The sequence below is a fragment of the Coffea eugenioides genome, chromosome 2, assembly GCF_003713205.1.
Source record: "Coffea eugenioides isolate CCC68of chromosome 2, Ceug_1.0, whole genome shotgun sequence".
NCBI lineage: Eukaryota > Viridiplantae > Streptophyta > Magnoliopsida > Gentianales > Rubiaceae > Coffea > Coffea eugenioides.
The window spans coordinates 27227304-27252721 of record NC_040036.1 but is presented as its reverse complement, the minus strand read 5'-3'; the positions used below and the strand labels follow the sequence as shown (position 1 = coordinate 27252721).

Sequence of the window (25418 nt, the reverse complement as noted above, 5' to 3'; positions counted from 1 at the left end):
TAGTCTCCTATCCAAAAATACTTGTTGTTATTTCTATAATTTAATCAATAATTGAATTAAGTATTAATAATATAATTATTAATGGGACATGTGATGATATTATGTCTAAATTGGTTAACAATCCTTCAATTGTCCTTAATTAGTAGGAATTATAAAATTATGAGGATCAAATGTGTTCTACATAAACTTTAGGAACAAAATTGTTCAAAATTACAAAATTATGAGGATGAAATGTGTTTTGTATGAAACTTTAGGGACAAAATTAGTGAACACCTTAAACATTGGGGATGAAAAGTGCATTTTTCCCTATTATTAGCATATATTGGTTACAAGTAATATCGGCCATGCCTGATAATCTTGACTTAGTAAAAGATGAAAGCCAAATCAATCAGAATTCGGTCATGATCTGTCCTCTTACAGCATTACGGTTTTTGTTTCTTCCTTTTCCAACTATAGCCTTGATAGCTGGTGTAACAAGAAGGCAATTGGAGATTTCACGATAAAAATGAAAGAAAGAACAATGAGTCGGAGCAATTGTATACAAGTTTTTTTTTTTTTTGGGGAGGACAATGTCTTTGTTTGCCCCTATTCTTTTCTGTCTTTGTGAAAACTACGGCAAATTGAATGCCATTGTTGCAAACATATAAACTATAAGAAAAGGTAGAACAATATCTATATCTATACTATATATAAAGGAAGAGAGGAGGTTGCCGTGTTAGTGTAAATTATTTATGTCATTTTTTATAATTTCTATTTTACCCTTCAAATAAAGGGCAAAACAGCACCGTCATCTCTCTAAAATAAAGACACACACAACATTACTATTTAATAACCCTTTTTTTATTCAAAATTTTTGCCGTTAGATTTGGGTATGCTCTTCCCCCTGGTTACCATAAAGTGCCTATGCATGATAAATGCAAGCAGTCGAAACTTGAAGGTTTCTTGGAGAGAAAACCCCCGTAGCATTTATAAGTGTGGCTTTCGTACGCTTGCTGTTCCACAAAATGACCAGAAAAACGAGATTTCCGGTTAACCTTTCTCTGTGAGTCGAACCGAGGGATGAAGATTTTAGTTTGAAGGCCCTTCAAACGTGTAGCTTCGCACAGCCAACATCCTCACCAGAGTGCCTCATGTTGCCTGACTGAATTCAGTCTTGAACTCGATAAAGTTAAACTAGCTAGGCCTGGAATATGCTAAAACTTAGCTACTGCAAGAGCTTCCTTCGAAAGTACAAAAGGTAAGCTAACGCAAAGCTCGAAGTTGTACTCGGTAGAATGTAAATGACCAAATCCACCGTAAGTTCAAACACAACCCGGGACAATGACGAGTTTTGATTTTACTCATTCGGCATCACAATCCTTTCCCGTACCCTGATATATATCCTTCTCCAAGTCATACAAAGACCGACTTTGCTCAATAACAAGCCTGCTTACAAACCCTCAATTATTTATCTTCGTGTCCAAATCTCTCAAGTCATACAAAGACCGACTTCATGTCATACAGCACCAGCAACAAAAGGCCATATAAGATCATTCAAGCCAGAACTAACCAAAGCCCTTTTTGCTTACAAATGCCTAACAACAGGATTTGCATACAGCTTGTGCATGGAAATGACAATTTGGTTTGCAAGGCTCCATTAAAACCTGCACTTCGCAGTAGCTCAATCCCTACATAGGCAAGAAAATCGCAACCAGAATAACTTGTGCTTACAAACATATAAAATAGCCTACCAAAATTTAATTAACTCAAACAGGCTGATGAAACCATCTTGCAACAGCACATGATGCAACTAGAGGCCGAGAATTGGATGCTCAATTGAACCTTGGCAATTGCAGTTATTTCTAGAAAACAATATTAAAACATGCCGGGTAACCCCTATTAAATCCCCATCTGCCCACAATAATGTGTGTCTATATATATATATCTGCAAACTTAAAGAGGCAACCTAAAGTGATTTCTTCTACCAGATACACCGAGCATCACTGGTACCCTCTAAATAAACTTATCTAGTCTCCATGTTTTGTTAGAACTTGGAGGCCTGAAGTTCTCTAGCCGCAAATTAGAGCTCGAGCGAATCTCATTCAATACAGAATCACCTCTTTCAGATGCAATTATCTCCAAGATGGTTCCAAGAACTTCAGCAGCAAGTCCTATTTCTACTAGGCGTCCTTGTTCTTCTCCACCTTCATATATTAAGCGTCCAACTTCATTAAACGATATTACATTCTCCAATACCACTTTTGCAAAGAAACGACCAAGAAATTCAGCAGCCCTTGGAGCATCATTTACGGCATCTTCCAAGGTCATAAGCACAGAGTCAAACCTGCCAAATAAATGCAAAATACCAAGTGAGACTCAAAAGTCAATCCTCATTAAGAAAATCAATTATCATAATGCATAATACAATGGAACCTACCCTTTTGTGAGATGATCTTGACTTATAATGCCATCTCGATGTTTCGTAAGAGTGATGAGAAGCTTTGCTAAAAGGTCCCTCTCCATGTCCTTCCTCTCAAAAGAATCAGTAACCCACAGAGATATCATCGAGGGATAGAAGCTCGGATTATTCAAATCCTTGATGCACAAAGCAACTTCGTTCTCATCTTTGGCACTGCACAATCACAATTACATTGTCAGCGAAAGGACATGCGAGAATGAACTTTTGCAGGTCAAGCTTGATTTGTTTTACAAACTTGAACTTGCATGGAGATCTTAATACATTACCCCACTCTCAATCATCTCACCAAAAAGCAGCAAATAATACTGCATGCCATGTATCTTTAACATGAAAAGAATACCAGACCTTCTGCAGGGATATCAAAAAAGGAGACTGGAGAAACTTTTGATAATCTCATGGGTTTCAGTATCAGAATCAATTGCACAACTACAGAAAATAAGAATCTTCTATTCACTGCAACAACATTAACCTCCTTAACCTCAAACATAATTATTTAACATGGCCTTATCTTGAGTGTGATGCAAAATGCAAAAATTTCAAGAGACAGAAGACAAAAGGGAAAAAAGGTAAGATCTAATAATACCTGTAAAACTCTTTAATTGCTGACATGGACATGTCCTTCAACCGTTCTTCGGGCCAAACTTTGTCAGAAGACACATTTTGTGTCAAGGCACCACCACCACCTCGTCCAGGTGGAGATGTAGGAAGAGATCTATCAGAACCACGATCCGTACTCCAAACATCTCTATTCCCATAAGCCATGTTGCGTTCTTGTGTACTTGATTGGTCATAAGAAGATGCACCACTAAACCTGTCTGGTGTGTATCTTGGCATTGGATCCTCTCTTGAAGCATAAGCTGTCCGATCTGCAACAGGGTAACCATTCAGCCCAGGTCCCACTCTCCTAGAGTCCCCAGTACTTGGGACATCAGATAATTGAATGCCTGGAGAAGCTGACTGCCCTCTAAACGACATTCCCCGTGCAAGACCACCTTGAGGCCCAAGAGTAATAGAATCATCACCAAGGGGTCTCTGAGGAAGAACAGGCATTGTCCTGCTTTCAAAAGGTCTATCCTCCATCCGAACATCTTGTGCACCATAGCCACGGAGCTGAGGAGGCATAGGACGGAAACCACCCATCTGGGAGCTTGGAGAAGCTAACACATTTGTTCCTCTAGGAGAAAAGTCAATAGTCTGGCCCCTTCTAACGGAAGAGCCCAAACTAGGAGCACGAGCAAGGCCCCTAGCTTGTGCCTGACGTTCTTGAGCAGCATCCCTGTGCACTTCTTCAATCTTTTTCGGCCCTTCAACTTTCCTCCTCTGCTGCCACTTATTCTTTCTCAGATCAATTGCATCTCTCAGCATGAACCTCACCCTAGACGACAGTCTCATGTTCCTTGACAATTCTCCTATCATTTCAAAATATGCATCCATATGCTCTTTGGCTTTTGCATGATCAATCATCTCTCCTATTGTGCTCATCAATTTGCACAATGCTTCAACATCTTCCTCCTCAGGGTTTTGATACTGACCCAGCAATTTCTGTATACACTCGTGCATTATTCTCTCTGTCAACATTCTCTTCTTGTACAATTCCCCAATAAGTCTTATGTTACCCAACATCCTTCTTCGTGCTCGTAATTTTTTCTCCTCTCTTTCCTCTGATGACTGCTGGGCTTCACCTTCCAAATCAGCTCTGTTAGCTTCCTCCTGTTCTCTCTCTCCTCTCTCAAATTCTTCCTGGCACTTGTTTAAAAGCAATCTCTTAAAAGTAACTTTTTCATTAACCACAGTCAGATCAGGCAACTCTGCTGCAAGGTGATAACAGAAATTGGCATACATCTCGCAAAAAGTTGGCTCCATTAAAGCTTTATCGAATATTTGTGAAATCACACCGCCTAGGGTGACAGCATTATCAATGTTGACCTGTTTAACTTGCTCAAACAATTTCTCAAAATTTTGAGGTGTTAGCTTGTTCAGTATACCTTTCAGTTGTCTCTGTTTGGCTTGTTCCTCATCTGTGACTTTACCAACTTCATATTTTCTGTCTGCTTTGTGCATTACCTGTAATGGTGTCTGAGGAGAAGGCATTAAACCCTTCTGGAAAGCAGTTCCACGCTGCCACCTCTCAGAATCAGGACTGTTTCTTGGAACACCAACCTGAGGAACAAAGGACTGCATTTGCCCTGGAAGCATGCCAATGGGATACTGAAGAGGAGATTGCATGCGAGGATTCCTTAGCACGCCATGATTGCCCACTGGACCAGGTCGATACATTGCCATGTTGGGCCCATAACTAATATCCATCCGCATATCGCGTCCAGACATTAGTGGCCCAGGCAGTTTATTCCACTTGTCTTCTTCTCCTAAGCCACTTCCCCGACGATCTAGACGGGCTGCCATGTTAGGTCTATCAACAATTCTTCCAGAACTAGAATATGACTCACGCGAAACACTAGCATTAGAAGCAATCAAGGCCTCTGCTATATCAGGTACAAATTCAAAACCCTCAGGTAGATCAGTACATTGCTCTGCAAATTTAAGTAAGAAATCCCTAGAATATTTTTTGGTCATTACTCCACTGCCATCTTCACCACTTTCATTAACTTGCTTCCTGATCTCTGAAGTTTCCAATTTTGGAGTAGATATGTCAGCAGCATCTTCCCAGTCCTCAGGCTCCACTTTACTCTGGCCAGAGTTCTCCTTAGACACATCCTTTTGAGACACATCTGAAGACATTCGCTCCAAAATGCTGCTGGAGGCATTCTCCATGGTTTCTGCAGAAGCAGCAATTTCCTTTTTCTCCTCAGGTCCCTTGTATGCCAAATATAGATCTGAAGTTGGTCCACTGCTGTCTAATTTTTTAAATAATTCCTTTCTCTTCTTCTTTCCCCTTGGTGCAGTATTTTTTGCCACGTTTGGCTCAAATGAGCACTTGTCCTTGATTCCAGATGCAGACAAAGAAACAGAACCAACACTTTTATCCTCAGGACCATCTTCGTCATGCTTCAAAATTTCTTCAGAAAATGGGTCTACAACGGGTAATGACTCATCTATAATAGCAGAAGTTGTAACAACAGTATCGTCAGTATCCATGTTAGCAGGCCTACCTAAAGAACAACCCCCCAAAGAAGATACATTATTATCTTGAGTAGTAACACCAGTGGCTGAATGAGACACCTCACCATCTAGAACTGAAGATGATGTAACCGAATTATCAGTCCCAGAATCATTTTCAACTTGGCATGTAGCAGATTCGTCCAGCTTTCCAAGCACATCTGGTGGAGACTCCTGTGCCGTGAACTCACTACTCCTAGCCACTCCCCTTACTGTAGAGCTCTCTATGTGGCCAGCAACTTTAGCAGGTTCTAAAGCAATAGATTCCAAAGATGTCTCAAGACTGCTAATGTCTCGTTCAGAGCCCTCAGAAGATTTTACTTCTCCCTGCTCCTTTTCCCCACGTATTTCTACCTTTGGTTGGCTGTCTTCCAGAGTTTTAACAACACATATTTTTGATGAATCTGATACTTTGCTTTCCTCATGCTTCAAATCAAAAGAATCTGATTCAGTTATACTAGCTGTTGACAGAGTCTCTTTTGGATTTTCAAGATCCACACCAGTTGCAGATGTAGTTGTTTTCACTTCTACAAGCTCAGGTTCCTGATGTGTCAAAACTGCAGCTGCCGTAGACCTTTCATCCACCTGCATTAAGTGATGCAAAACAAAGTGTCAAATATTGCATACACCACGAACCATCCAAGACCACCACCTGATGTGCTACATTGCTGTACCTTTTTTTGTTGATCTTTGGTAGAGACAAGTCCACCAGCAACTTCAGGTCCTAAGCCATCGCTACTTTTTGGTGCAGCCAATGATTTCTCAACAGGAACGCCAGGAGACAATGAACTGGATGCAGTGCTTTGGATAGAACCAGAACCCGATGGTACAGCAGCTTTACTTGCCTCCAACACTGATTTAGGTGTTGGTTCAAGACCAGTCTTTGACTGTTGCCCAGAACTCTGGGATGAAGTTTCAGTATCCTTTTGAGATGGCCTTGACAGTTTAACAGATTCTCCCTTAGAAGCACGAGGTGAACTTACTGAAGGTGCTGCATCTTTCTCTCCATGAGAACTAATAGCAGGTTTTACAGTGACCTGGAATAAACTCAGAGAGGTTACCAATTCCTCTAATGAACAGCAAGATGATCTTCCAAGTAATATGTCAGTGAAGTTGAAGAAATGCAACAACATCAAAAGTATATTTTAACCAAGAAACAAAGAAACGAGAGAAATTCTGACTGACCTGATTATAACATCTTTGAGTCTGTGGAGGAGGATGGGTAGTACTTAGAGAAAGAGAACTTGGAGCTGGGAGGAAGAAAGAATTAGCATTATAAGAATTAGGATAGTAGTTAGGCGGATGCGCAGGTGTAAATGATGAAATAGGTTGTGATTGAGGAGGCACACTAGGATGTGACCTCTGGACAGGAGAACCATCAAGCCTCAATTCTTCATGAGTTTCTGGATGAGTAATCTTTATAGTTTTACGAGGAGCGCCAAACTTTCCAGCCGGCTGCTGGGCAAATTGTGGGGCCATATTTAGTCCAAGGTTACCCAATTGTGGGGGAATCTGAGGACCCATCTGAGACGTAAAATTCAAATTCTGCCCCTGATGAAGCATCCCTTGTGTCTGCATTGGATGGGGTTGAAGACCTGAAACAAATACTTGCTGCTGCACAGATGGATTTCCAATCTGTAAAGGCATAGGCATTGGCATTGGCATTGGCAATGATGTAGCTGACATGGCCTGCGACTGAATCTGTGGATTTGGGCCCCCAAATTGAACAGGCACCTGCGACTGGTGAAATGGCATTTGCATAGACATCCCAGGCATACTGTGCACAGGTGGTTTTTGGGTTTGAGATACAGAGGATGGTGCTGAAACCTGTACATCCCTTTTGGGCTTTGATGGGGGATGGCCCTCGGCAGCATTAGACTGATCAACCGTGCTTGCATCCTTTTTTGGCAACTGCTGCCTGGGAATTGATGGAATTGGCAAGGTTGTCGGAGCTGCTCTCACCAAGTCATGACGAGCCTGGCACCAAAAGAACCGGAAAAGAGCAAAAAATGTAAGAAAATGATTTCAAGTCCATAAGAGCATTGACAAATCTCTAAGTCACCAAAAAAGCCATCCACTGTGACTATTATCAATGTCCATATCAGGACCTACAATATAGCAAAAAGGATTGGACAACATACAATCACATTTATACATCAGTTGGCAGTCTATAGTGTATCCAGATCATCCTAAGAAGTAATAGTATTGATAGTACAGTATGGAATATGAAGTCTGTTTACATAAAATAACACTTAACTCCCTGTTCCTATTATTGAAAGAAACCCAAAGTCTTTATAATAAGTTGATTGCGCATCTACTGATTGTAGGCCAATTTCTCAGTGAAAGGAGACCGATGAGAGTATGTGAAGGCACGCGCAATCACCACCACCCAACAATGCTAACTCCTTTGCAACTACACTGCCAAAGCTAACCTAGCCATGGCTGCCAAATGCATTATTACTTGTCTGAGGTCTTCATGGAAGAAAGGCATCAAGGAAGGAAAATTTTCTATTTTTCTTAGGAAAAGCTTCTTTAACAAATCCATTTCAAAATATAATATTGTATTGATTGCCAATTAGAAACTTAAAGAAAAAATTCTTTAACCAATCGAAGCAGCTACTCTTTCTACTGAATTTTAAAAACAAGATAATACAAGAACCACAAACCTGCTCACGTTTCTGCTCATCTAAATTTGGTGGAGCTGAGCTTGTTCTAGCAGGTATCTATAAAATGAAATAAGAAAATTACATAGGCACTGTCTTATTAAAAAAACAAAATTCAAAAAATCTTAATAAAGGGTGCAAACGCAGGAAGAACATTATGGTTAACACAAGGAATGTTTACCTGCACTCCATTCATAAGACCAGGACTGATGGATCCAAACTGAAAAGGAAATGGCCGGGATGCCTCTGCTGGAGCTAAACCATCATAAAAGATTTTCAAAAATAAGCTAGAAAGTAAGAGAAAACTCGAATAATTCTCATTCACCGAAATCAAGGGAAAAAATTAAAAACCCCAAGCTTCAAAAGGAACATCGAGCACCAAAATCACATACCTTTAGCTGGTGTAACAGGCATGGGCAGATGCTTGGGGTCAGAACTTGCAGGGGGAACATTAGAAGATGGAGGTTTTGGAGCTCGGGTGGCTTTTGGAGTAGCCACATCAGTTGCCTTGACTGTCGCACTAATAGCAGGTGCATCCGATCCTCCTAATGCACAAGAATCAACGTCAGCAACGTAATGGACAACGCAAATTCCTCCGACAAAACAACTTTGTGATCGTGATTTAAATTCATCGAAACGCAACCATAGTAAAGGTTCTAATTTTCTAGTAATTTCAGGAATAACAAACCCTACACACTGAGAAAATTAACAATTTCCCCCATAATATTATGCCCGTTTAGGAAAACCAGTCTTTGGACTCAAAAATCAACTTTTTTGCAGCACGTACCATGAGGTGGCTGCTGCGAATGAGCACCATTCTGAACAGCACGCGGAGCAGAATGAGTACTAGAATCCGAACTCACACCCTGCCCACTTGTAGGAGCGCTTGCCCTAGGTATCCCTCCTTGCACATTGTGATGCTTCTTAAAACTGCCAGCACAAAACATCAATCCAAAAACAAATGACTAACTAATTCATCAATTCCCGAATTCAAAACTCAAACCCTCACGCATAAACAAGCAATTTTGGGAAACCCTAACTTGATATACCTGCGGCTGGAGGGAATCGAAGGTTGATTATGATTCTGATTATAATTGTTGTTACTGCTGTGGGAACTGGAGGTGGCGGAGGGAGGAGGGCCGGTGGCACCACCGCCGGTGCCGGTAGAGCCTTTAGTACCGCCGCCGCCGGAGAAGTTACGATGGTTGGATCGTCCGGATTTTCTGTACTGCGAAGACTCGGTCCTTTCAGCCCTTGATTGATTATGGGACATAAATTCAAGTCCTCAATAAACCGCTTCAATTAATTTTGTCTACAGATCCACCGATCAAATCAAGTTTCCCAAAAAATCAAAAAATAAAAAATAAAAACAAATCAAAATCAGAAAATATTAACAAATTCGTCCTTTTCGTTTACCTGGAGTGAAGAGTACGCTAAGGAAAGGGAAGTTGAAAAGAGATTAGGGTTTTTACTGGGTGCTGTGGATGGCGGGAACCATGACGACACTGTCAGGGAAAGAGAGAGAAAGAAAGGGGGGGGGGAAGAGGAGAGGTGTGTGTGCTATGTGTGAGGTATGTGACCTTATTGCATTAGAGAGAGAAAGTAACAGAGATAAATTTAGAGAGAGAGAGGGACGGGGAAGTGAGCAACTGAAAAGAGTAGGCTTCTTGTTGTATTTAATGGGAGGAAAAAAAAAAGGTTTGTGCGCTCTTTTACTGGGAAGAAGAAGGATTTAATCTCGTTTTTATGTTTTTCTTTTTTCTTAAATTTTGGCCTTTTGGGGGATGTGATTTGAGGATTAGTCAAAAAACGGTAGTGTTTTTAGGAGATGGGAAAGGAATATGTCATCGCGCGTGGGCTCGTTCGTTCTGTTTCCTTCTTTTTTAATTTTACTGCTTTAAAAATTAAAATCCACCTCTGTTTTTTTTTTTGAAATTTGAAATTTTTTAAAGTAGAGTAAAGCCAAAGATTTGATTCCGCATCTAACTTCTAAGCCCCAAATATAAAAAAAAAAATTAACAATTTGGCAGATTTTTTTTTTGTTTATATAACTAGTTTGAATTGATATTTTTCTAAAATTTTTATGTAAAAATATAGTACTGTATCAATTTGACGTACACAAAATAAAAAGTTGGTTGAAAATTAAGTCCGTTTGGATTCCTTGTTTTTGCCTTTGTTTTTTAAAAACTGTTTTTCACATTTCAAATGCTATAAATGTGTATTTCAAAAACAATTCCAAAAATACCATATCCAAACATTATATCAAAAACAACTTCAAATATACATATTTAATATGTATATTTCAATTTATATATTTCAATTATGTATATTATATATATTATATTAATATAAATTGAAATATATAAATTGAAAATTATATATTTATATATTATATATTATATAAATATTTATATACATTAATATTATACAAATATTGTATATTATACATAATATAATATACATAATATGTAATATTGTATACATAAATGTATAAATATTGTATACATAATATATTATGTACATTACATTATAATATATACATTATTAATGTACTTTCATTATTATGTACATTATTGTGTATAATAATGTATAATAATGTTATGTATAATATATAATATACATAATATGTAATAATGTATATTATGTATCTAACATTATATTATGTATATTATATTATATATATACAATATAATGTATATTATAAAAATTGAAAATTTTATATAATATATTTATATATTATATATTATATAAATATTTATATAATGAAATATACAATAAATATTACAAATTGAAATATTATATAAACACCATATTTATAATATTATAATATTTATAATATTATAATATTTATAATTAATATTATATTAATTATATTAAATATTTATTTATTTATTTATTTATTCATATTATAAATATTTTATTTTATTTATAATATATTTTATATATTTATAATATATTTATATAAATATTATATATTATCTATATTATATATTATATAATATATTTTATATATTATACATTTATATAAATGTACATTTATACATAATATATATTTATGTATATTTATAATATACATTTATATTATGTATTATATATAATATATTACATTTATACATTTATATTAATATACATAATATTAATTTTACATTTATATATAATATTAATATATTTATACATTTATATTAATTATATTAATACATTTATACATTTATACATAATATTAATATATATTTATAATATATTAATTTATACATTTATAATAATATTCATTTATAATAATATACACTTATACATTTATAAATATATTTATATTATGTATTATATATAATATAATACATTTATATATTTTTTATATAAATATATATATTTATTTATTTATAAATATTTATAAATGTATAAATCTATATTTATATAAAAATATATAATTTATAATTTATACATTTATACATTTATATAATATTCATTTATAATTTATCCATTTATACATTTCTAAATATATTTATATTATGTATTATATATAATATAATACATTTATAATATATAAATATATAAATATATAAATATATTTATTTATAAATATTTATGAATGTATTATAAATGCATAAATGTATATAAATATAAAAATTATAAATTATAAAAATACTCAAAAAATATGTTTTAAAAATACCTCTAAAAATAATTCAAAAAAATCTACAGTAAAAGTTTTTCATATAGTTTTTGAAAAACAACCCCAAAAACAACTAATCCAAACGGACTTGTATTTCAAAAACGAAATGCTACAGTGTTGTTTTTTAAAAATAACCCCAAAAACAGCTAATTCAAACGGACCCATAATACACGAAAAACATATAAAAATTTTGGAAAAGAATGGCAATACAAATTGGAATCTAATCTCCACGCGCTGCTGACAGGGATTTTGATTGGTGCACTGGGAAGGGAAGGTCCTTGCCTTCTCGGTAGCAAGTGTGAGGGTAGAAAGCTCAGCAGCAATGGGGTTAGGGAAGTAGAGAGCGAGAACTGAGAAGAGTCCCTTTGATGAATTGAACTATTCAAATACGAGTAGTAATTTGTCTCGAATTCTGTTGTTGTATAATTAACAATTGTCAATGCCTGCACGAAACTCTCTCCGCTTAGTTTTTGCCAAAATTATGTTAACCCCTTTTAACTTCCAAACTGGCATTTATTTTCTTAAAATGTGGAATTGAATTGGAATCAGAATCGGAACCACAAACCCAAACCCAAAACCCCAAGGGTATTGAGTTTTCGTCGTTCTCCGTTACGTATTCTTGGTTCGAATCAGAATGGGCTTCACTCAACCAATGAATTCAGCATTTTGAAACTCTAGTCATGAATGTGAAATATTAATCCGTTACGTATTATTGAATTTATCTAGTGCGCACTTTCGGCAGCTACGTGTCCCTTATCAACCCAAAAAAAAAAAATCTTTATCATAGCCACATGATCTACCAAATAGACAGTACTAGACGTGGGTATCATATTAATTTTGACACCTCTTCCTTAGCCTCGTACCCCCCATACTTCCCAACTAAGTTTAACCTTCTTTTTTTCTGAGTCCTTTTATAAAAAAAAATAAAATAAAATTGGAAGAACACTTGAATGTCCAAACTCCAAAGGATTATTCATTCATTATATTGGGGCAACACTTCGGAAAAAATTATAGTTGTTATTGATGGATATCAACAAACAATTTTAAGTTTGGTGCAGAATCTTAACAAGAAATTCATTGTATACCCAACAATTGAAAAAAGGAAAAATGAAACGGATAATCGATGCCACGGATTATGATTGCTTTGATGCTAGCAGATGTCGGCTGCTTTCATGCCATCTTGACTGTGCTTTGCATGTTCTTGTTTGTCAAAAATTTTTTAAGCAGTGAAGATTCAACTACTGCAAAAGATCACTTGATCAACTCCTAAAAATTTACTAAGCAGGGTTTTAAAGGGTAATTTACTTGCACAGGTATTTTCCACAAAGAAACTCTCTCGGTCTGCCCAGGCATCATGTAACAAATCACAAACCTTAATGAACCCACAGTGTGAATAAAAAGGAATCACTCTACTGTTGTTTTGCATATCCACTGCCCACTGAAACTAGCTACGTTACAGTTTCCAAACATATCCCTGATGTATATTTACAGCATCTCCAAATCTATGGATAGACAAGGAAAGATATTGAGGAAAAAAGAAAGAATATTCCGAGCAAACACTTGTGTCTATATATAACAACCTGAAGAGACCTCCGCCGCAATCTCCACTTAAAAAAGGTCACAAGTAAAATGGTGTTGAATACACATCAAACATCCGGCAGGCAGTTAATTGCGGCTCCTGTCAGCAGAAACAACATGAAAAAGATTGCAAACAATTTTTACTTCCCAAGGCAAAGGATTTAGAGCTGAACAAGGATGAAAACGCATTAGCCAAACAGGCACCAAATTTCAGAATTGTCCATCTGCATTTTCAGTCAATTACATCTACAGCCTTTGATTTTCTGCAGCTCCTATTTAATACATTAGCTTCATAAATGCCTAGTCACCATTTTTCTGTCCATTACGCTAAACCAACAATAGCACATTTTACCAATAAAATGTAAAAACTAGAAACAAAAACACACCTACGCTACCCCCTTGTCAATATTCAAGACATTTACACAGTACTCTATCAAAAACTCCAATCTCCTTTTACAAGCTGTTCAACGTGATAGTAGACCGAATAGTATTTGCATGCAGATCAACCAATAAATATGATACTTGAGACTACTACATCTTGGGCACAGAAACCAGATCTTTGGATAAATAATCCATTAGTTCTATCTAATGCTACAGGTGACCGCTATTGTGAATTTGCAATTGCAATGCAATCGTGAACAATCGGCACAGCAGAAATGTCTACCATTTGTGTGAATTAGACATAAGCCTTAACAATCCAGTCTTGGCTGTTCTACATTTACGTGCCTAATCACGTATGATCAATAGGGAGATTCTCAGATACAAGCAGACTCTCAATCAGTAGGCTAGAAAACCAGAAAAATGTACCTGTTGGAATCCACCACTGAGGCTACCGCCTGTTAGAAGCATTGTGAGGACAGATGTGACAGCACCACCACCAAGACCATTTCCTGAACTTCCAGCCTCTCTAATGGCTGTTCGCATCGCATTTAACATACTTCCATAAGTTGCCGCATGTCCCCGCTCAATAGCTTGAATGAAACAATATGTCATGGCACCAGTTGACGTGATCTTTGAGAGAGCCTAATCACAGGAAATATCTCTGAATTATACGCATCTGAGTAATTCCAAAATAAAAATGGGCTACCCAAAAAAAAAAAAAAACTTCCCCCTGAACTCATCATAGTTGACCAGAATATTAACTTACTGATGTGTCAGCTGAAGTTTGATCATCATCACAACCGCTAAAGGAAATGACTTCACCACCATTTGATCCTTTATAAACACCTGATCTAGGACGATGGTCCTCCCACCCATACTGCCCACTCCTGTTCCCAAAGAAATATGACATGTAAGTGGCAGAAAGCAAATAGCATAGCAATTAATGAGAAAGTGAAGGGCTTCATTTCCAGACAGAAATGAGTAAACTTGCATCACTGGATTCTATTGTCCAGGCCATTACAGCAGATTTCTAGATCTCAAGATTTTACATGCAAATCCAATGTGTATCCAACTAACACATACATGTTGCACTTTTTAATGGACAAACATCAATTTATAACTTCTTTTTCCTTTTTTTTTTTTTGAAGAATTTATGACTTCAGAAAACCATCAAGTATGTTTCAATCAAATTTAAGGATTGTAACCTACTTATGGAAACATTATTTATCTCTCTCCTCTTCCAAGTGATACATTCTAAAGCTCAAATAGCTTTTTTTTTTTTCAATTAATGATAGAATTCAATAGATAATACCAGAAACTACAAACGAAAATAAGTAGAGAATAATGAAGATCATCCATTACATAGCAAAACTTCAAATTTCTACAGGTTTGGGGAAAAACTCTCAACCATTATCACTACAGGAACAGCAAGTCAAGGACAATTCCACTATTATTACAATAGTAAACTAACTGACCTGTTCATTCTGCAAAGAAACGGCAAGTCTAGGACAGTTCCACTGTGACAAGCATCGATTATCGCGTGAAGCCTAACACCCTGAGGAAGAGGTCTCACAATCGTTGCATTGATTTCATCATCCACAATCATACCCTGTGTCTCAAAGTCCAGCGGACACAATGTTTCATCATATCCATCAACTTCATCACCATTATAGTTCCTTTGTCGTGAGCCATGACCAGAATAGTGAAAGACCAAGGAATCTCCAGGTTGACATCCTTGTACAAGCCAATAAAAAGCCATCCGCATGTTGGCTTTAGTAGGAATTTTATAGGGATCAGTTTCTTCTTCTGCACACAGAATTCAGTCAGAAGGAAATCTTACAAGTTAAAAAACAATATTAAAAGAGATCAAGATTTAGAAGGTAGCTCAACATACATAATTACAGATTTAATACGCATAGCTGATTAAAACACTTAGGTTTCAATATTTCCCTTATGGCCTATAATTCAATAATGCAGACACAAAAATCTTTTCTAGTAGCCCCCTCAATTGTAGGCAAAACACATAAAGAAAATCAAAATTGATTACTTAGTTGTCTGAGAATTTATGATATGCCAAAGACTACTATAAGTTACATCTTGAGTTCTCGATGCTACCCTATCTAGCAATGGTATTAAAAGCCCTAAACCTACCTGTTTATGTAGATGCATACTTTGAAGTCTGTGATCCCACCACATTTCTTTCTTTTAAAGTTTCTTGGAAGGTCAGTAATTAAACACGTGAACAATTTAATTTAAGCTAACATTAGTCCAGCTTAACAAACATAACATGAAGTGGAAGCAAACAATTTTTTTCCGCCTCCTACTATTTCACCATGCACGCTGTAATCCACTTAGTCTTTTAAAATCAATCCTCTACCATCTCGTGCATTTCGAAAACAGAGACAACTCTAGTACTGAGTCAATCAAATTTTAGGCTTTCTAACAACTTCCAGAGAAACCAAACAGTTTCTAGCTTTTTATGTGACAAAAATAGTGCATTAACTACATCAATTTCGATTCACTTAATCAGACTGCAACCAAGCAAACCATCTTAAGCATGTCCAAACAGTTGACCAGTTGTCCCTTAAACCCAGATCAGTAGATTGATCTATCAACCAGGCACCACATGGTGCCGAGATTGACTGTCAAGCCTCCTCCTCCCCGTTCACCTAATTCCCCTCCCAAAATGACGAAAGGAAAATAAAAGTTGATCAATCATCATTCTTATTTTGTTCTCCTAAAGGAAGGGGGAAAATGTAAAATTTTTCCCTTTCCTTTCAGTCATAATTCAAAAATCCCACTAAAATCAGTAACAATTTTGAGGTTTCATCATAAACTACAGAAACTTCAGTCATTACCAACCCCAAAAAAAAAAAAACTTTCTGTGAACAAAATTTGACTTCTACTGCTATCTTTTTCCCACAACGAATATTCGAACTTTAAGGGGGGAAAGTTACACCTTACCGACAAAAAGGAAAATAAAGAAAAGCACTTAAGCAAATTTACCAGAAACCAGACTCTCAAAAAGCTAAAGATGTAACATATAACGCATTTATCAGACAAGCACAGAAACACATACTAGAGGTGTATATAACTAAATGGAGATCACATAGATTTACCAGTGAGCATGATGATGGAGGATTCAGGAAAGTGAAATTTATTAACCAACATGTAACGCATGCACTTGGCATCATTAATGCATCCTTTAAGCTCGTGTCGGGAGTACCGATAGGATATACCGACGATCACGGCTTTTTTGCAGCCGTGGGCGTTGGGGGGTGGGCCGGGTGGCGCGTGATTGTAAGGGGACGGCGCAGGTGGTGGAACGTGGTTGTAAGGGGCTACAGAGTGGGCGGACGATCCATGTGGAGGCGGAGGGACGGCTCGTGGATCGCCGATTTGGGTGATTGCGTGGCAAATTGCACAGCGGATGGATTGAGCTCCCGGCGGCATCTGTAATCGGGTTCGACAATTCGAGCAGTTGACTAGCATCATCATTTTGGCGGATCAAGATGTAAATTTGGGTGAATATGCGGGGGCTGATTAAGAACAGTTCAATTTGAGAGGAACAGGGTTTACGCCTTCTGGAGACGAAGAACGGTAGATGAAGAGCGAGAGCTGAGGCCTTTTGACGGAGTTTGTGTGTGTGTGTGTGTGTGTGTGTGTTGGGGCGGTGGGGCTGCGGGGAAGATGAGGGAAACGGGCCGGCGGGGAGAGGGCGTGATGATGAAATTGGGATAAGAAGGGTATGCAAAGGTGAATAAAAAGGAAGTAGTTGGGTAGTTGTGGAATATCATCGGAGTCTTTCTCCGCGTATGGGGTTTTAGAAAAGTTTATTGCTAGTAAGTGGTAACGATAGGAATTTTTCATTGTGATATTTTTAGGGGTTAATTCCACTTTGTCCCCTCAAACTATATCCGAAATCCCACTTAAATCTCTAAACTTCAAAATGGAACACTTAAATCCTTAAACTACAAAATTCGTCCCGCCATAGTCCAATTTTTAATGGAATGCACAAAACCTAACAGAATGGTTGTCAATTCTGCTAGTTATTATTATAATTAAAGTTAACCAAATCTAATAGGGACATAAATGTAATTTTAATAAGACCCAAAACAAAAAAAAACCAAAAAGATAGGGACATAAAGATAATTTTACCCCCTTTTCTCCTTCTTCTTCATTCGTCTTTTTTTCCTCTGTTCTTCTCATTCTCTTTTCCTCTGTTTCTTCCCTATTGTTTTAATCTTTAATTTTTAATGAGAAATCCTGAAACTAACCAGAACCCAAATGCAAAATAAATCTTCAAAGCCATAAATCTTAATGTCAATTGACCATCTATATATCGAAATTTATAATAAATAGATCTGACCCAAATTCTTAGATATAGGAAAAATAACAGTGCCAGGAAGAAATTTGACATAGGTAGTAGTATTTTTTTTTTTTTTTTTTTTTGCTGACGGAGTGGGTGTCCGGGTCAAGTCCTTAAAGGCGGCCCGACTAATCTCACTTCGGCCCGACCCAGCGCCCCAACCAGACCTAGCACGTTAGATGCACGGAGAAGCCGATGTTGCTGCGGAGGTTCGACCCCGGGACAGGCGCCAACCACCAACCCATTCACGTGGGGGCACATAGGTAGTAGTATATAGTGTACTCTTTCACAACATCCCCATAACTAGGAAGAGGTAATTCGGACTGGTCTCTTTGGAATCCTTAACCCATAAAAGCAGCATTACGAGTGTTGTGAACATCAACCTCAATTTGAGCTTTAGCTTTAGCTTTCTCCACATCTGTTGACACAGATTAGGGCATAGTTTCTGTTCACTTCACTTCACAAACAAAGGATCCATCGTGTTTAACTTAATTATCAGGATTAGCGGAACCTTTTCTGAAGATGGATACGAGACTCCCGAAAACCACGTATCCAACCGCATGGCCCACCACAGCAGCGATGAAAATTCCTCCATTATAAGAATCATGGACAACATCACCAGATACGCGAACCTTGCCCGAATTGCGCGAATCCCCATTTGGAAAAGAATTGCGGCTACGCATTTGGATCTGGGTCTGACAACGTTGATGTTGGACAATAGCTGAGAAAAATACAAACAGGAGGGCTAGTGCATTCATGGCGGAGTTGTGTCCGGGCCATCCGGAGAAGAGTATTTCGGCATCTTTACCCCAGTAGAAATGGGTGAATAAGGAGAATGGGTGGTGGTGGTGGACGTTGGTAGGGGGCGGTGGGGGAGGAGGTGGTGCGGTGGTGTTGTGGTGGATGGGCAGGGCATCGATGGCCATGAAGAATATATGATGACACGATGACCCGGGGGAGGGGTAGGGGTGGGTGTGTGGCTCTGTGGCATCCGAGGTTTAAGAAGTTAGAGCTGAGATGCGGCATTTTGAGGTCTCTACTCTCCCATTTAGGCGAGTGTACGCAGCCACCAAACCTTTTTAACTGCTTGTGTAGTAGATATGTCTGTATGAGCTAACAAATGAGCGTTGGATTTGGCAAAGCATAAAAACTAGTATGGTGTTAGGAGCAGAAATAGCAGAGGAATACCCGGCCAAAAAAAAATTAAGAATAAAGGAAGAAGAGAAAACCCAAGGTAGAAAGAATCGCGCACATTAGAACGGTGGCCTTGAAGAAAAATCTGAAGAATTTGATGTTGTACTCTTAAGGAAGAACATGGGCTTTTGATTTCTGATGATGTGCTTCTGGGAAGAAGGAAAACGAAGGAAGAAGAATACGTAGGAAAGAACAAGGTGAAGAAAAGAAAATTTTGTTTAATTACAAATTTCTAAGGTTTTTTTTGTCTTACGTCTCGTGAAATTATATTTATATCCCTGCTAGATTTGGTTAACTTTAATCATAAGAATAACTAACAGAATTGAGAACCATTCTGTTAGGTTTTGTGCATTCCGTCAAAAATTGAACTATGGTGGAACGAATTTTGTAGTTTAAGGATTTAAGTGTCCCATTTTGAAGTTTAGGAACTTAAGTGGGATTTCGGATATAGTTTGAGGGGACAAAGTGGAATTAACCCTATTTTTAGTGTTCATTGTTATCAATACTAGTGCTCACTCTAACGTGTGTGTAATTAACAATTAACTCTTTAAAAAGTTTTTTTATGGATTTTATGGGTCAAATTAAATTATAATGTAGATAATTATATATGAATCGAGGATGAAGAATATGTGGGAGTTGGAAATTAGCATGAATAAGTTATAGTTAGTTGATAATTAAATAAATAACTTCCTTTTAATTCAAATAATTATCGACAATTGAGACAAATTTGCCCTTATAATTAAGAGTATATTAGGAATTTTAAAGAATGATAATGTGTTTTTTTTTTTTATCAAATGACATTGTGTTATACTACATAGTGACGCTCTCCCTTTATATATTATATATATGAAGGAAATGAACAATAAAGATAAGGGTAAATTTAAAAATAGACAAAATTAACACCAATTTAACAAATAAACATAATTTATTACTGTAAAGATAATAATACCCTAAAAGAGAAAAAAATTTCCTAAACTTTGATGAGATTCAATAAATATATCTTGTAGTTTAACAAATTTCCTCAAAGAGAAAAAAAAAACTAATCATTTTCTAAAGGTTTTTTTGTTTTGAAGTGGATAAATTTGCCTCCCTCCCCATCCATTCTAAATCCACACCTCAAACAGTAATAAGATATTAAAGCCCTTAACAATTAATAAGTTAATTGGTAACTTTTTTTTCATACGATAGCAATAAATTGCGTTCGTCCCACTATTCTTTTAATTATTTACTATTTTTTTCTTTTCTAAATACATTCCTTTTTTTTTTTTACATTCCATGTTTTTCATATGCTTGTGCTGCATAAAGCATCTTTAACAAATGATTATAGGAAGGCTAATTTTTCTTACATAAAAATAACTGCAAAAATCTCATCATTAATGCTCAAAAATAGAAAGGGGTCATATAGTGCTCCATTACTTGTAGTACTACATCTGTCATATAATAATAAAAACCTCACTAGGATTATACATAAATGTTAAATCATTTGATTTTTTAAAAGAAATATCCATTATTTCATAAAATCTGATTGTTACAAAATGAAAAATCAAAATTTCATTCATCACATATATGTGTGGGCCAAAAAATCTCTAAGAGAAAATTTTGTTGGGAAGTTCACTTTTATTTGTTAGCTTTTATAAATTAGCAGAGTATAAAATCGAAATATATTTATAGATATGTATGCTGCTTAAAAAATTCACTATAGCACCAAAAAAATACTATAGCAATCTGATAAGTTATTGTGTAAACATGGTAGGAAAAAATATTGTACACTGTAGCGATACTGTATATATAAATATATGTACATATACATGTATACATATATGTATATATATATATATATATATATACACACCATTTTTTCAATTCAACTTCTCTCTCTAAATTGAAGAATTCTCTCATCATTCTCTCAAAAGTATAAACTAGTTTTAGGTTTCAAACTTATGAGCAAGTTTTGATCAAGAATCAAGTAAATTTCTCAAACTTTGTAAGTCTTTGCACAAAATCATGCATGTAATTGAAAAAAATTTCAGAATCTATATTATTCCCGAGCAACCTATCATTGGTGGGATAAAACCCAAATCCAATACAACCTATCCGGACATATTAGTTGAAGAAAAATCCAACCTTCTCCAAAATTCAAATAACATCTATGAAGGACGCATAGATGGAGCATTTAATATCTTTACAATCTTTCAACAAATGACAAAGGTGGCCACAACCTATCAGACATCACATGACCACACTGACCAATTAACTGCCCATATCCTAATAACAGGATTTATCGAACAACTCAAAGGTTGATGGAATGAACACTTCATTACAGAAGACAAGGACAATATTCTCAATACAACCAAAATTGATATCTGGGCACTAGAATGGGTATTAATGAATTTTTCGGTTGGCTTTCCATTTTTTGTTTTTTATTTTTGTTTTCATGGGGTTTGAGAATCAAAGATTTTGAATCTGTAATAATAAGTTTGTAATATTTTAATGTCTTAGTAAGAGTTCGGGGTATGAAGTTGTAGGTATTTGGGAGAATAGTCTAGATTAATGTGTTTGGATCATCATGCCAATAATCGAACTCTGTTTGGACCATAGGAATATAGGTGCTGGATTTGGCATATTAACTAGAGATTTTGTTTGATTTTGATTCATAATTGGCTAGAATTTTGAGCTCACAGATAGACCAAACTAAAAGAAGAAATCAATATATCAAACATTAATCAAGACATAGACAATTGGAAAATTTATAAATACACTCAAACTGATATTTACGAAAAAGATAAAAAAAAATGGATGCTTTCTATCTCAAACTATATAATCAAAACTGTATAACAAACTATAGCCTTAAATGCTGACCGTGAAGAAATTAAACTATTATCTAAAAGAACAATAAAAAAACATAAAGAAAAATACAATTATATTCATTTTGAATTAGTACAAGTTGCAACCAAACCATTAACAAGAAAATGAATAGACACATCCTTGCTCCTTTGCTTTAGAGATAGTCGATTTTTGGAATTTAACGATTCCCTCCTAAGAATGGCACAAACCAACTTCTATAAAGGACCAGTATATTTTGATTATTTCCAAACTTCACAGTTTCTTTAAAAGATAGAAACATTCTAGATGCTTTAACGATAAGCATAAAAACTACTAATTATAGAGTCAAGACTGGGACTCTTCCAGTAATTATTATTTATATACTTCAATACAAAATTATGAATTCAGCATTTAGGACAGGAGCTCTTAAAATATTATAAAAGGGATAAACAGTTCTATTCCAAACAGATCTGACTAGATCTCGAATCACAGTCCCGATATCTATCACTTATAACCAGATCACACTATCAGAAAGTTGGATACTTCCTAAAGTAACACCAACAGAACCAATACAAAAGATGACAGTCTCAAGCATCCAATAGTTTGCCTCCGGGGCTGTCCAAATCAAATTTAGCAGATCAATGAGTTTTAGGGCATAATTTTCATCAACAACCAATATAGATATACCTAGACACTCGACAACAGAAAGAAGATCAGTCTTAGAAAGACCACCAACTTCCTCTATCTCAACCTGACTCTAAGATTTGAATCTCTCTTCCAAAATCCCACAAGCAAGGTACACAACTAGCAGGCCTGTCCCTTCAGAAATTCAAGATGGATCATCTGATGACGCGGATCAGGAAGAATTTCCTAGATCTCTTATATATATGTATATAAATATATACATATACATATACATATATCCATATATGTGTATATATGCGTATGTATACATATACACATATATACATATATATACACGTGTACATATACATATATACATATATATATATGTGTATATATACGTATGTATGCATATACACACATATACATATATATACACATGTGTATATATACATATATGTATACATATATGTATATGTGTGTATGTATGTATATCCCTATGTGTTTATATTGTTCTTTTTGTTCAATATATCTCTATATATAAAGTATGAGGTTGGAGTTTGTTATTAAAAAATTCTGGGCAAATTACAATTTACCCCCTGTGACTTAGTTTTTATTACATAACTCTCTTATGGTTTCAAAAATTATATATAATTCCCTCATGATTTGGATTAAAATGTCAAAGTGACGGAATTTACAATCCATAATAGAATCAACTAAAATGTCAAAAATACCCCTATATAAAGTTAAAAATTATTTATTAACCACATGGAGGTTATATATATATATATATATATATATATTGAAAATCATAAGAAAGTTATATGATAAAACACTAAATCATAAGGGGGGTTATATGATAAAATATAAAACCATACGGAATTAGAGTGTCATGCATGTTATGTTTATTTATTTTGGTCATTTAAATCAATTTAGTTTTTAAACAAGGGTGATTTCGACATTTTCATAAGTTCAGTTACGAATGATCATTTTCGTCACTTTAACACTTTAATCCAAATTATGAAAGAGTTATATATCGCTTTTAAAAATAGAGGGGGGGTTTGTGAAAATTAGCTATATCACATGGAGGTAAAGTGTAATTTGTCCAAACATTTTTGTCACTCTTTTGAGTTATGTATTTTATCCTTGTTGGTAAGGATAAATCAGTATCATCATACAACTCTATATATATTTAAAAAAAGATACATGTATGCAAATAACTACCACTGCCCATGTATCAAAAACTTTAATACAACTTTTAGTATTTGTATTATGACCAACTGTGAATGCTTGACACAAGTACATCAAAAACGAATCGGATACACATTAATAGGAGTAAACTAAAACACGCAAAACTAAACGCAACAATTAAAAAGTTGATGGTTAGTGGATGTTTAACTTAGGCACGAGATGATTCATCAAGATCCATAAGGTTAAGGTAATTTACAATCTTTTGGTTGAATTTGTGTAAGTGAAATTATGTTCTTGAGTTCTTAGCTTTTTCTTTTCTTTTTGCAAACTCAAATTTTTGTCATTTTCTTGCCAAGTGAAGCGATTAATCAATGTTTTTCACCTCAAAAGGGCAAGTAGTGAAAGTGATGTTATGTTCGTAAGTTCTCAACTTTTCCTCTTTCCTTTACATGTGGAAATTTTGTCATTATCTTGTCAGGTAAAGTGCTAAGGATGTTAAGAACTAATTATGATCTTTTATACTAAAAATCTGTCATTTACTGGTTAAGTAAATTTCTATTGATGTTAACAACTAATTATGATTTTGTAAAAAAAAAAAAAAAAGATTATGATTTTGCACATGCTTCGAGCGTGACACCATCACTAGTGTATTAATGTTTTCTTTCTCTACATTAATTTGCACAAATTAAATTGCGTAGAGCATTGGGGAAAAACAAGACTATAATTGCACAAATCTCAATCAAAGTGCTGTCATTTATGTTTTGAGAAGCTAATTGAAATTCCTCATTCATTTACCAATTGCCTAATGCAAATACAAAAATTTCCAATGTTGGTAACAGCTGTACATATTTTCCTTTTTTTTTTCTTTGCAAGGAACATTTGATGGTAGTGCAAAAAAGTTTTTATTATATAGGTAAGAGCATTAATCTCTATTTCCTGCAAAGAGTTTGGATTGTGGAGTTAGTCCCTGCCAATTGAAGAGGTCAAATAATAAGTTCACAAAGAGTTGAGTAACATTTATTTGATTATGACTGTTTACGGTAAAGGTTCAATTCATACACATAATTTAATATTTAATTGTACACACTCGGTTTTTCAATCCTCTTTGCTTTTGAAACGCTCTTCTCTTCGTAGAAAAATTTAAGAAGTATTCTTCTATACATTAATAGTATATACACTTTCATCATTTGATATATAACATGTAATTTAAATTTGAATTTAAAATATAAATTTTGTAAATATATTATATATCCTATCATAATAATAGATACACTTTCAGTGTCTATAAGATTTGCTTAAAATTTAAACTTGTGCAAGACCTTGCTTAAATCACCTATTTAACTAACCATTTGC

At 35.4% G+C, this 25418-nt stretch overlaps 3 protein-coding genes across 3 annotated transcripts; all 3 read right to left on the bottom strand.

The window, feature by feature from the left end:
- Positions 1-1545: 1545 nt before the first annotated feature.
- LOC113761124 (eukaryotic translation initiation factor 4G) lies at positions 1546-9863 on the bottom strand. Its single transcript, XM_027303977.1, has 11 exons — positions 9655-9863; positions 9288-9550; positions 9026-9168; positions 8631-8783; positions 8420-8493; positions 8242-8298; positions 6761-7552; positions 6250-6612; positions 3042-6160; positions 2417-2611; positions 1546-2323 (listed from the first exon to the last, which is right to left on the bottom strand). Exons 2-11 carry the CDS (start codon positions 9509-9511, stop codon positions 1993-1995), a joined length of 5451 nt encoding a protein of 1816 aa, XP_027159778.1. The 5' UTR covers positions 9512-9550; positions 9655-9863; the 3' UTR covers positions 1546-1992.
- Positions 9864-13260: 3397 nt separating this feature from the next.
- Positions 13261-17664, bottom strand: LOC113763796 (metacaspase-1-like). Its single transcript, XM_027307739.1, has 5 exons — positions 16984-17664; positions 15340-15670; positions 14631-14751; positions 14291-14506; positions 13261-13583 (listed from the first exon to the last, which is right to left on the bottom strand). Exons 1-5 carry the CDS (start codon positions 17360-17362, stop codon positions 13524-13526), a joined length of 1107 nt encoding a protein of 368 aa, XP_027163540.1. The 5' UTR covers positions 17363-17664; the 3' UTR covers positions 13261-13523.
- A 1057-nt stretch (positions 17665-18721) lies between these two features.
- On the bottom strand, positions 18722-19159 carry LOC113759363 (copper transporter 1-like). The gene has a single exon (XM_027301927.1). The coding sequence runs from the start codon at positions 19157-19159 to the stop codon at positions 18722-18724; it is 438 nt and encodes a 145-aa protein (XP_027157728.1).
- Positions 19160-25418: the final 6259 nt, after the last annotated feature.